Here is a 13494-nt window from a genome sequence, read left to right on the forward strand (position 1 = left end):
GACCATACTGCTCTGAAAATGCACATCTCAGGGTGGAACCAGTGGTCCCTACTTTATTATGATACTGAGTGGACTACAAGCATAAATTTTTCATTTGTGTTTCCAAATGCTCAAATATTAAAACCCCCGTGTATAATCTGTATGATTAATTTGGACATTCTGAACTTGAAAACTGTTGTTTCGATTAAAGCAGATTTATTCCCCACCTCATAATCAAAACCTCTGTAGTTTCTAGAACAATGACAGTTTGCAGTACACACACAGACTATACACACTGTAGTATCTGTGCCCAATACTCAGGCAGCTGCATTTGCTTCTACTGCCTACTGCTAGACACATAAATAGTGATCCATAAAACATTCAAAGAGTAGAAATACAGCATACTTCTGCTTTTTTACGTGAGTGAAATAAATGCTCATCTCGCATTTTGTAGCTTAGGATACTTGAATGAAGGTTGTTCATCTTGTGACTTGGGTTGAAAGTGGAGAGTTTCAGACAGTGCTTAACACACTTAAAATACGAGACTCTTTCAAAAATAGCAAGATTTGGAAGCCAGCAGTCAATGTCTCTCCCATGTTAAAAATCTTGCCACCATGAAAAAGAGAGTCTCAGGAAATTCTTAGTAAGGGTAAGGAAACCCTAACACATGACAAAGTACATAGTCCATGAGTGGAAAATTGCAGATCTAGCAAGCAAGAGATTCTGAGGCAGCTTCCTTGAAACTTTTAGGCATTTTCTTGTTTGTTTGTTCTACTTCTGGTATTACCCAACCTCTCCAGTCCTTCTTTCACCCAACATATAAATAACACACATTTATGCTCGCTTTCCAAATGCAACTTTCACACAGACACTTCTTCTGAATTAGGCTAAAAATACATCCCTAGGTGTAATTTTTTTTTCCTCAATGGCCATCATTTTTACAAAAGGCAGAATTTTTCAATCCAATTCTTCCATAAAGAGCTGGGAATTTTCAGTTTTCTAAATGCTTGTAAAATTCTAGAAATTCACTTATGGTATTACTCTAGGCAGCTGAGAAAAATGCAATAATAATAACAATAATAATAATAATAATAATTTATTTTCATTTAACAAAAAAAATCACATTGGTATCACTTTTAGTAGTCAGTTGTTTATTGCTTTAACTAGGATTGCTGTGAGGGAAACGATGTTGCTTACATTTCCTCTTTGTTAGTATCAGTCCCTAATGCATCCAACTCTCATTTGCTTACTAGCAGAAGATTTCACCTTTGTCAGCATTGCACAGGCTGCTGCTGTGGAAAAAAAACCAAACTGCAACCTATTCAGCCTCTGGCCCCATCAGCAAAGCTTTGGGCTAAGTTCTCCCGATTGTGATGCTCATCTATCCTGAACAGCCCCTTGCTTTGGAACAGACACGTGTTGACACTCACTGCCAGCGTGGCACAGTTAAATACCCTGATGCTTGACCCTTCATTGCAAAAGTTTGCTTGAAGGCAATTCCAGCCTCCAAAGGAAAATCAGGGACTGATCCTTTTCAGTCATCCCTTGTGAGACTGCAGATGGAGTACTGCTTTCAGGTTTGCACTTCCCGGGGTAAAAAAAGACAAGGACATATTGGATTGAGTCCATTGGAAGATGACCAAGCTGATAAGATGACTTAAACAACTGACATGTGAGAAAAAGCTCAAAGGAATTGGCTTGTTCGGCCCTGAGTTGACCAGGTTAAGGTAGGGGGATCTTACTGCTATCTTCACCCATCTCATGAGAATACATAGAGAAGATAGAGAGAACAAACATTCGTGAAGAGGTAGGTAGAGGATAAGAGGTAACAAAAAGTTACAGGAGTGAAATTTTGATTAGCAAGAAGGACTTTTTGTTTGTTTGTTTTGTGAAAGCAGTCAAACATCAGAATCAACTGCCAGAAAAAGTTGTGGTTTCATCACACTTTGAGATACTCAGAACTTGACTGGTTCCCCTGAGCAGCCTCATCTAAATTAGCCCTGCTTTGAGCAGCGATTAGATCAGGTAACCTCCAGAGGTTCCTTCCAATCTAAATTATTCTGTTTCTAGAATTTTATTACTTTGATTTAGAGAAATAACAGAGATTATCAAAAGATAATTCCTTGAACTTCCATTTCCTATGAACTGCTCCTGAAAAGAGAGATTATATTATAGAAATGAAAGGTAACTTCTCTTGTGTGAGGCACAAAGATTTTAGTTCACTTTAATCATGGAGAATAGAATAATGTAACAGTGACTTATATGCATACTCTCATAAATAAAAGAAGGTGCAGTACTTAGATGTGAAATAAACGATGAAAACTGTAATAATGAAAGAATGGAAACCTACAGCCAAAAGGAGACTTGTACTCTGTGTTAATAAATAAGCCCAGCCTGGTTGTTTATTATGGGTCAGACTTCCAAACCATTATTCACCTTCTGATTTGGCTGAGAGTATTTGTCAGATTTGGATGAATCATCCTTTGGTTCAGTTTTCAGAGCCAGCCCCTTGTTTAGCAATTGCTAATTGTGTTTACTAAACAGTGTGCAAGGAAAAGGCATTTCCACTCCATGGGAAGATGCATTTCCACAGAATTACACCCGTCCTCACCACCAAAGGGTGGCCCCCAAGTGACTTGCCGAGGTCCAGCCTCATTGGGATTCATGAACATGGCCCATAGAACTGGCGCTGTATGTCTGACTTTGTCTGCCTCCTCTCCTATTTCAAGTTCAACAATGAATACAGTCAATAATTGTTGAGTTTCCCCGTCTGCAAGCCTTGCTTGACCTTGGGAAAGAAAAAATAACTCTTATTTCCTTTTCCTTTCCACTCCCTCTTTCTTCAGTATAAATACAACAAATTAATAAACAGAAAGAAAATCAATTGTCCAATTTTCACCCATCACTCCTAGATCTCTTGTGTCAGTCCCATAACTTTATCTAGGTTGCTATCTGTCACTTTTATTATTTTCTCCTCAACAGACTGAAATCTATATGATGATATTTTATATTACTGCTTGGCTGTTGTTGCTGAACTAACAACTGTTGTGTATGAATTGTTCAGGATTACATAAAGGGAATATAATAAGTATGAGATCAAACTCATGTTTTTAAATAAAACCTGCAATGGGACCAATATGTACTCAAGTCTCTTTCTTAGATTTTTACGTTGTGTTTATTCTTTGGGTTTTGTTGGTTTGGTTTGATTTGTTTTTTTTTATTTAGATAGCTGAATTAGATTATCTTTTAGTCTGTTTGTGTACTGTATTTATGATTTATACAAGCGGATACATTATAGAATACCAAAAGTGTATAACTGACTTCAACAATGAATTCCAATTTGTTTATTGAAACAGAGTGGGACACTTTAGCAGTAATTTACTACTTAAAAACAGAGCTTAACCAGTAAGCAGAAAGCTGAATTTTATCTCAAAGGAAATAACAGGGCTAGAAAAGACACAGTTCATTGACCTAGCAGTCTTCCTATGCTTTAACTCATTATCATAGAATGACAGGTTCACAGAATCATAGGATGGTTTGGGTTGCAATGACCTTAAAGACATATCTAGCTCCAACCCCTGTGCCACAAACAGGGACAACTTACATTAGAACACATTGTGCCAAGCCCCATCCAATTTGGTCTTGACACTTCCAGGGATGGGGCATCTGTTAACTTCTTTGGGCAATCTGTTCCAGTGCTTCGTGACCCTCACAGTAAGGAAATTCTTCCTAATCTGTGCATTTTCATACTGTCTCCAGTCACCTGGAGGTATTCAAGGAAAGACTGGATGTGGCACTCAGTGCCATGGTCTGGCAGACGTGGTGCTGTTGGGTCACAGGTCGGACTAGATGACCTCAGAGGTCTCTTCCAACTAAACTGATTCTGTGATTCAGACTGCCTACAGTCACTGCAGAGCCAGTCACTGCAGAGCAGCTCCAGCTCCAAGGGTGTTTGGGATGCTGTTTGCCAGGGGGGATTAGGAAGAGCAGCTGCTTGCTGGCAGACAAGCCTGAGTCACACAACAGGCTGCATGTTCCACAAGCAAAACATGTGGCTTCGCAAAACAGATGCAACCGCTGAGTTCCAACATACTAATTAACCACCACATCCTTCCTTTCATGTCTCCCCGCTGATGCTTTAGAAGCATTATGATAATTATCCGCAGCTCAGAGCCTCGGGGTTTGCAGAACAGCTATTCAGACACGCGGTTTCCTCAGCGGGAGCAGACTCTGAGGCCGGAGCCCGCGGCCCGACCGTGTCCGGCTGAGCTCGGCAGGGCCCGGCCGTGGCGTGCCCGGCACAGGCCGCGTCTCCATGGCAACCGCGGCCGGCCGGGCGGGGCCGCGGCGCATGCGCAGCCCTCCCTCCTCCCCGTCCTCTTCCCCCCCCCGCGGTATCTGGGGGAACGCGGGGACGCCCGCGCGCGCGCATGCGCCCCGCCCCCCCAGTGCCGCGGTCCCGCGTGGGCGTCGCGGCGGACGGGCACGGGAACCGGAAGCGGAAGCGCGGCCGCGCGCGAGAGAAGCCGCTCCTCGCCCCGGCGGGCCCGCCCGCGCTGCCTCGTGCCCGGCCCGGCCCCGCCCCGCGCTGCCCGCGCGCCTTCCCGCGCTGCCCCGTGCCCGGCCCCGCCCCGCCCCGCCCGGCAGCCGGGGAGGGGCTCCCGCCGCCCGCGCCGCCGCCCGCGCTCCCGGGAGCTGCCGCCGGCCCCTCGCCGTCTCGCCCGTCCGCGTCCTCCTGCCCGGCGGCCGCGATGTCCGACAAGGAGTTCATGTGGGCCCTCAAAAACGGAGACTTGGATGAGGTGAAGGACTACGTGGCCAAGGTAGGAGGAGGCGGCGGTGCGGGGTGGGGGAGGCGGCGCTGCGGGCGGAGGAGGGAAGGATGTGTGCGCAGCCCCCGGGATGGGGCCGGGGCGGCGGGAGCCGCGGCCTGGGCGGGCACGGGCGCTCGCTGAGCTCTGTGCGGAGCTGGGGGCCCCCTCCCCCTCCGCGGGGCCTCTCAGTTCCGGGGCTTCCTCCTTCTCTCCTGCCCCCAGCCGCCCCTCGCGCCTGCCGGTGGAGTTATTCTATGTCACTACGTGAAACTTAAATGGATTGACAGCCAGGATCCCAGTCCTGCCTCGCTGATCTCGTGTGGATTTGCGGCCTCGGTTTGGTTATCCTTCCCCCCTGTGCCTCAGGGCTCATCCTTAATAGGGTGATGCTAAGCTACCGGGTGTGCTGAGGCTTAATTCATTAACCTTCTGGGAAGTGTGTTGATACCTAGTTAGGGCGAGTGCTGCAGGAACAGCAGACACCTGTATGATGGTTGAACAGTCCTCAGGTACATGGCAGTATTTGAAAGCTGCATTCTGTCCTCATTTGCCTTCTCCTGTCACTGAGGTGTGTGGGAAAAGTCTGTAAGAGCAACATTCTGCTTCAGTGAATCCTTACTGTTCAGGAGTATTGTCTGGGAACTTTTACACCAGAGCAGAGGTATACATATAATTTACCTGTAATTATTTAGATCTTCAAACAAGTCAGTGATTGTCTTTGGGAACTTGACACATGCTGACACAACTTGCCGTGATGATTTAAGTCCTTTCTACTCCAGTTGTCAACTCACAAACTTGTAGCGCTTCTGGCAAAAAGAAAAGTGTGCAAGTACTTCTAACTGCTTTAGTACAAAGTCCAACAGCTTAGCCTGAATAGTCTTCTCTGACAGTTCCAGCTAAGCTTCTGGACTTTGCATCGAAGTGGCTGTGCACTCACATGCTCTGTGTATAAAGTTCTTGAGGAAGTAGCTGGGAATAATGTAATTATCCCACTTCAGCTGTTTGCTAAAGGCTGTGTACCCGTGTCTGTGTAATAAAGTTGGGTAGTCCATTGGTATGTCTAATATCGTCTCAGATCTGGGGACTTGCAGAGCATGTCATTAGCATATTTGGATTCTTCCTACAGCTTTTAAAGGATTTCCATGTGAATCTAGAAAATTCACTATACACTAATAATTACTGGATCCTTGTGTATCTTTTGCTGAGGCAATAACTTTGGCAATAACTGTCTTGGTTCAGTTTATATCTACAAGTTCACTGCAGTACTAATTAGAAAGCTTTTTTTATATTCCCACTCTTCCTGAGTGGCACTGTGACTCGTGTAGCAAAATGGATTTATGTGATCACTCTTCATCTGCTTCAGTGCAGAGTCAAATACTTGGTTCCATCTGCTACTGAAGGAGGCTTGAACCAGCCTGGATGCTGCTGTAGTAAAGAGGCTGAAGGCTGTCATCTAACTGCACTGATGAGGCAGAAATCCTTAAAAGAGAAATACTTACTGGGGTTAGATGATTCGACTAAAAGAGGCCTGCAATCCTTGAGCAATCTTACGTTGCTTGTAATGTAGAAGGTGGATAAACTCTAGGAATTTTCTGTTGGTTTGTGATCTAATTGTAGTCATACTTTTCCCCCACTTGGAAGTATGTGTTCTGTCTTCAGTTGTTAACCTATAAGAAGTCAAATGTTTTCAGTCTTTTCTGTTTCTTTGACAGACTGTGGGCTAGTAAACTCTCAGGCTGGTTTCCTGTGGAAACAACGCTTATATAAGCAAGCTTTGACTTATCCTCATCCTTCCTAGTGGTTTGTTAAATTTTTTTGTCTAATTTTTTGTTAAGTTTTACAGAGGCGCAGGTAGGTGGGTTTTGGGTATGTAAATGAAATAGAGGTGGATGCCTTCAGGGAAGAAAAGAGTACAAGAACAAGTTTATGTTTTACTGTACAGCAGGAAATGTACATTGAAGAGGGGCAAGAGAACTCTGTAAATAATCTGAATGTAGGAGAAGCCTCAGCTGGAACTTCACATTCTCAGTTCTGAGATTAATGAATTATGTGAAGGCAAATCATGCTTTGGTAGTTAGAGTTCTCAGGAAAGTGTTCTGTGCTGTATGTTCTTTCTGACTTTGTTCCTTATCAGTTATGTGGCTTCTGCTCCCTGCTGCTTTCCTGCTCTTATGTATGATTTCATGTTCAGGAATTTTACTTATATAAACTTTGCAGTGGCAGAAATTTCCTCTCCCTGTAATGGGGGAGGCAGTCATATATCTTACTGACTTCATTTTCGTAAAATTCTTCCTTGTCTATCTTCCTGAAACTTTTGTTTCCCAACTTCTCATTTGTTTGGTTTCTTGTTCTAGTCTTGTTTCCTCATTATTTGTTTGGAAACAATACAGCCTTTAACTATAATCTTGCAGCTTTTCCACCAATTACCACATGAAGGGTTTGACCTCTGATTTTGTTTCATGTCTGAATGGCAAGGCTTGAAATGCTAACTAGATGAACCTGGGTGGTTTAAAAATAATAGTAAAAATGGATGTTATCAGCGGGACTGTAGGAGTTGAACTCTTAATCAGCCATGACTTTTCTTCACTTGTGTGTAATAAGCTGTGGAGGTTCTGTCTTTAGAGTCATCTCTTTTGTTCTTTTATCTGAGGTTTGGTTATTAAGTACCAGGGAGAATGTTTCTGCCACTTCAACAGTTCCTGGACAAAGAAGGGATATAGAAACAGAAGCAAGAGTCTCCATTTGCATTTTATGTATTTCTACATAGGGATCTTGCATTCTCCTGAACACACTTTCTTCAGGAAAAAAACTTTTCACAGAAAGAGTAGTTCTGAGGGGTGGCAATGAAACAGGCAGTGCCAAATGATCCTGCTTTGTTGCTTAGCAAAAGACATCTTAGTGCTGCTAGTCTGCGTTTGGAAGATATTGTTGGCTTCTATTTGATGAAAATATGAAAGATTATTTTTATCATTTGAATCGTCTTATAAGACTTCTTTCTGTTTCTGTAGGAGACATCATATTAGCATCTACATTTCTCAGCTTGCAACACTGTCAACTTTTTCTTCATGGTAAATGTAAATTTCTCCTGAAATACTGTATCTAGTGTGTTATGCCAACAGTTAAGTAGTGTCAGCTATTTTTATGATGACTAGATTAAAAAGTAGTTTTTACTGTTTGCTTTCTTTGATATCTTCCTTTTGAATATAGCCAGCATATGTTTGCTTCAGAGGTGCATACAGGAATCTAAGGGATTGAAGGAATTCTGCACTCTTCCCACATACATCCACTCAAATTTTTAAAATTCCTCAAGAAAGCAGAAACTTCCGTGGGAACAGATGAATGTGCAGTTTAATGGGTGAGGAGGACCCACGCAGCTGAGAGAAATTTACCTCCCTCGAGGTAGGGAGTGGGTTAAAAAGTACTAGTTAGAAGAAGAGCAAGTTACATTAAGCCTACAGAATTTCTTAACATGAATGATGTTAGCTCTTTTTCCTTTTCTTTAGTCTTCTTCCCCAGTAGAATTAGATTAAACTATGCAGTTGCTTAGAAAGGACTTACTTCTCTGTCAGTATGTGCACAAAGCATTTCCAATCAGCAGTAGATTTGAGGCTACGTACAATTTCTCTTATTCACTAGGCATAAAGTTTGTGGCGAGATAAACTTAGATTTGTAGGAAAGGCTTCAATAAAAGTTTGTTCTGAAGTAATTTCATCTCCTGTAGCTTAACTGAGAATTCCCCAGTTCATGAGCTGCTTTAATCCCTTACATCGTTTCCTAAACCTACCACTGCTTACAGTTAAGTTTGGTAAATCAACTAACCTAATACCATAAGAAGATAGGACAGGCAGCCAAACTGGAAGCACCAGATTTTTACTGCTCAGAGGACTGGGAGGTTGAAGTGATGGTCGGCTGTGAAATGGATGTTTGTAGAAAGTGGTCTAATAGGCACTTCTGGTGTGGAGTCTTTTTTTTTGTTTTGTTTTTTTAAATAACAACACAAACAAAACCAAATTCCTGGAGGATCTCTGGTAACTCATCTGGACAACAGCAACCACCTATGTTGAGAAATGCATATGTTTTGAGAAATGCATAAAACTTGGCTACTGCTATAAACTAACTAGAGTGGCTAAAATTAAAAAAAAATGTTTAGAAGCACCTTTTTGAAATAGAAGCAGCAGTCAGGGATATAGTTAAGTGTTGTGAAAAAGAGAAGAGACTTCAATATATATCTGCAAGAAGAAAGATTAACATGGAGGAATAAATAGCTTTTAATTCTCGGAGGTAACCTCTGTTCTTTTCAGTGTCCATTCCAACGACTTCTCCACCTTCAGTTACAAACTAAATGAAAATGAGTACTTAAATGGTTGCTATATATGGAGGATAACTTGGCTTACAGATAAAGCGTACCACGGATACATTGAAATTCACCTTGTCTCACCATGCTGAATGCTGAAGTGTGCACTATTATTATTATGGCTACATTGATACCTGGATTGCCTCTGGTCGGGTAACAGGTTTCCTGCTCTTGAGTGACAGCCTGAAAGCCTGTCTGGATTACAGTGCAGGGTAGCTATACCTCACTAGAATGTCCAGGAGCATATCAGAGCTAGCCCTGACCTGGGAGCTGCTGGACTGAGCTTTTTCCCTGTGGGGCCTCTTGGATGTCTCTGTATTGTAACAACAATTCTGCTATGTAGGTTTGTCTTTATCTGGAGATTCTAGGACTTCTGTTATTTTCCACTTGATTACTGTTGAGTCTGCTGAAGTGTGATTGCTAAAGATAATTCTGTTTTACTGCTTAGTTCTAATTAAACTTGGTGTTCAATTTACATTTCGCAAATTTGAACATGATGACCTGAATCTTTCTTTTATGTAACAAGAGTTGTTTGCTACTGTAAGCTGCTGTTAGCAGGTTTCATATTCATAGTGGAGTTTCTCTTAACTAAAATACCAGGAATGTACTAGAAAAACTTTCAGAAAAACACAGCACGGCTCCCACTTCTAAGTAGTGTGTACAATAAAATGAATGAAGCTGTTGAAAACCACCTCTTCAGGATGGCTAATTAATTTCCACAGTCTGATCCAAGAGAGTCTGAGGACATGTGGCAAAGAATTATTCACAGATATTAATAGTTTGTGCATCAGTTCTTAAGTAGTTTATAGGAACAGCATGGAGTAACAAACTTGCCTGTAAACCTGGCATTGCAGTGGAATGTGTGACTCAGTGCCTGAATGAACATCCCAGGATTCTCAAATCTGTCCTCTCTGTGAAGATACAGATAGAACTGATTCTTCATCCATTTCAATTTGAAATGTAAATGGAGCTCATTCCAGCTGTGATCATTTGAATGATCATGAATCTGGAACTGCTAAATGTAGTATTTTCTTTGAGGTGTTGATGTCAGGCTGTGGTGATTTTGTTCATTGAGTTCTGCTCTGAAAGTCTTGGTGGCTTTAACATATTGCCTAAGTGATTCATAATTGACCTTCCTATGCTTAAAAACCCCAAGTTAAGTACTTCCTTACTTGATTCTGTCTGGGCTATTCTTACCATGCTGACTTGTCCTGTGCCTAATGTATGGTTGCTGCAAAAAGTAGAGTTATTAAGACCAGATTGTAATAAAACATTGAATTTAAACTTTTTTTTTTTTGCTGATGTGCTAATGTATTCCATTCCCTAAATTGAAAGCAGATTTTATCTCTGAAATATATCCTGTTTTGTCCAAGTTTGTGGTATAGAGCATATGCATTCCTAAGTATGACAGTCAAAGTTGGGAATAGGTTATGAATAACAATCAGAGAATGCAGTGATGTGAGGAAAATATTTACTTCTACTACTGCTTTCCTTCTTTCTGCCCTCCCTTATTCTAACCACGTTTTTTCCTCTTGTATCAGTTTTACCTTTAATAAATCCTTGTTTTTCAAGCCTAGCTCAGTTAGTTAATTTTGACTTCAACAAGAAGGCTTACAGGAGATAAGCTAAGCTTTCTAAAAGTCCAAGAGAACAGTGAGTTCTCTAGAAGTCCAAGAGTTCTGCAGTGGTATGTATCTGTATCCATTTGGAATAGCATATGGAAAGTTGTGTTAGATGTGAAGATTGTGCATTGGATGTTGACTTGGGTACCATGGCATTGGTGACTCATGCAGGCCACGTAAGTAAAAATACTGAATGAGTGGATCTTGCAGCAGTGTCCCAATGCATAAATAAGGATTCCTTTGGATAGTTCTCAATAGACCAAACAACTTCCATGTGCTTTTTCTGAAGGACCGTAGGCTTAGCTGGTAAGATACCAAGACTTGAAGGTCAAATATTCTACTTAAGTTCAAGGACAGCATCATGGACTCAGGGTTCTCATGTCCAAGAATTTTTATGTCTGATCAAAGGTCAGAAGAGAAAATTTAGGAAAGATACAGAAAACCTGAGGATGTGTACAGCGGTATTGCTAAAGTCAGGGATACAGTTTTGTGTGCAGCATCAGTTGAGTTTAGAAGGGTTTTTTATGGCTTTATGTTTATGCTTGTTTGAACTTCTGAATGTGTCCATGCAAAAGTGTGAGCAAAGTTACTTCTTTCTACCTAATGTGCCCACTTCTCAAGTTGAAGGCTTGTGTTATTCCTAATTTTTCATCCCCTCCGTATCAAAATGAATGTTGAATTTCCCAGTACGATTCTGTGGAAAGAAGCAGTTGTCATTTCCATAGACAGATCTATTGCTAGGACAAAAGCATGAACTGGAATTAATAAGTGCCAATAACTGACCGGTTGGTTATACAACAGTTGTTTTTCTTACAAGTTGCAGTTTCAGCAGTTTTGAACAATTAGATGTTTTTCTGCTTTAGCTCATTATTATCAGCACAGCGCGTATTAAAATGGGTTTAAAACCTTTATTGGGGGCTGGGTATGATATTGATTTCTTTTTAATAGCATACTGGTGTTAAAGCCTGTGTTGACTGGGACCAGTGATGGCAAATTCTACAATCACATGCTAGAGATGGGGAGGGAAACAATACTTCCATTTAAATGGTTAAGGAACTGGTATCTGTAGTGTTGCTGCCTTGACTTGGAATGCAATTAGTACTAATAAGTCTTACTGAACAAGCCACAGTTCTCCTCTTAATTCTCTGTTTCATTGGAATGTACTTGTGTGTGTTTTGTGGGAGGTTTTTTTGTTGTGGATTTTGTTATTTGGACTTCTCCCCCCCCTTCTTTTTAATAAAGATGAGGATAGCAAATAATTTGTTTCCCCAAAAGCAACTGAAATTCTGATGAGGGAGAATAGGAAGGGAAAGAAAAATATGGTCTTGAAAACTCATAATGCACATGAAATACGGCTTTGAAGTAGCTGGGGGGACTTGGGGTTTGGTGCTGTTATCACTTTGCCCATTTTTAGAGTCTTTGTTAGTATTTCTTATGCAGTGTAATTCTGTAGCTCGGTTCAGATACATTGTCTGCCAAGGGCATTGCATTTCTCCAAAGCAAGAATTTATGTGTCTTTCTTGCTGCACTAAGAATTGGAATATGCAGTTTTGTCTTCACTTACATACATTGCTGCCTTCCTCGCTGGTTACAGGCCAGAAGGGAAATGGGAAATCATTTTACTTAGCTTTCAGCCATGCTTTGGAAATCAAAGAGAGTAATTGCACGTGATGGCTAATAAACTGAGCAGACCAAATCATCACTGCCTAGGTGTTCCGGAGACGGCCCTGTCACTCTTTTCAGCCAAAGTTCAAAGAATGTTCTGAGTCAGTTTATACAACAAAATTGTGTGCTCAAAGTTTCTGATGAGCTAAGACCAAGTCTTGATAATTGCTGTTGAATGACTGATACTGTCGTTTCCCAAACTCGGGTCATTTATGAACTTGCTTTTTAACACACGTGTGACCTATAAATTAGTGATTACCTTCAAGCAGGAAAGATGAGCTGTTAGGCCATTTGAGACAACAGATAGAGAGCTGTCCATAGAACAGTTACCATCAGCATCTCTCATTTAAACTGATTTGTTAATGACACTATGAAAGCAAATACCATAGGCAATAAATGTTTAAAAAGTATTTTTCTGTTCGTTCAAAAATACTTTCCATGCTTGATTCAGGTAATGCAATTGAAAGTAGATGATTTCAAGTCCTTAAATAAAAAAGTTTAGGAGAGTTCCTGTGAGGTGAGATCTGCATTTCTCTGTATGCCCTGTATTAAAAAAAAACAAACTCACAACAAAAACAACAGAATCCTTCGTATTCAAGTGAGGCATTTGTGAGAATCTTTGTTTCTTGGATTGCTGACTTCTCAATAACTTCAATAATACTATTAACTGTTTCTTGGCTAAAGTCATGGATATTTAGCAAGGTTTAAAAAACTTGAATTTGGGTTGTGATAAAACCAGCAATTGTCTGTTATTTAAATTTATCTTGGGCATAATGGCAGTAAATATAACTACTTTCACAATAGACTCCTCTAATGAGAGTTTAATATGAAATACAGTCTTTAGTTCCTGTCCTGTGACAAGTTAGTAGACTGTATTTACTAAAGCATTTTCAACAGTAATTCCTGGAAATCTGGAGAAAATACCTTAACTTTTGTAGGTGGATTATTTCAAACTTAAAAGTGCAATACCAATATTTGTAAGTTTTAATAAAAGTATTATAGTGAAGCTGAATATTCCAAGCATGTCTAACTGCTTTAGGGAGCCATTCTGTAGTTGTTA

The 13494-nt window shown here is 41.0% G+C and overlaps 1 protein-coding gene across 1 annotated transcript in view; it reads left to right on the forward strand.

Moving 5' to 3' along the window:
* Positions 1-4635: 4635 nt before the first annotated feature.
* MTPN (myotrophin) overlaps positions 4636-13494 on the forward strand; it is a 30797-nt gene continuing 21938 nt past the window's right edge. The window contains exon 1 of the mRNA XM_082279860.1: positions 4636-4802. Within this exon, the coding sequence (XP_082135986.1) occupies positions 4731-4802 (72 nt within the window). The 5' untranslated portion in view covers positions 4636-4730. The remainder of the gene's footprint in view (positions 4803-13494) is intronic.

The sequence above is a fragment of the Coloeus monedula genome (genome assembly GCF_965178545.1).
Source record: "Coloeus monedula genome assembly, chromosome: 4".
NCBI classification, from domain to species: domain Eukaryota; kingdom Metazoa; phylum Chordata; class Aves; order Passeriformes; family Corvidae; genus Coloeus; species Coloeus monedula.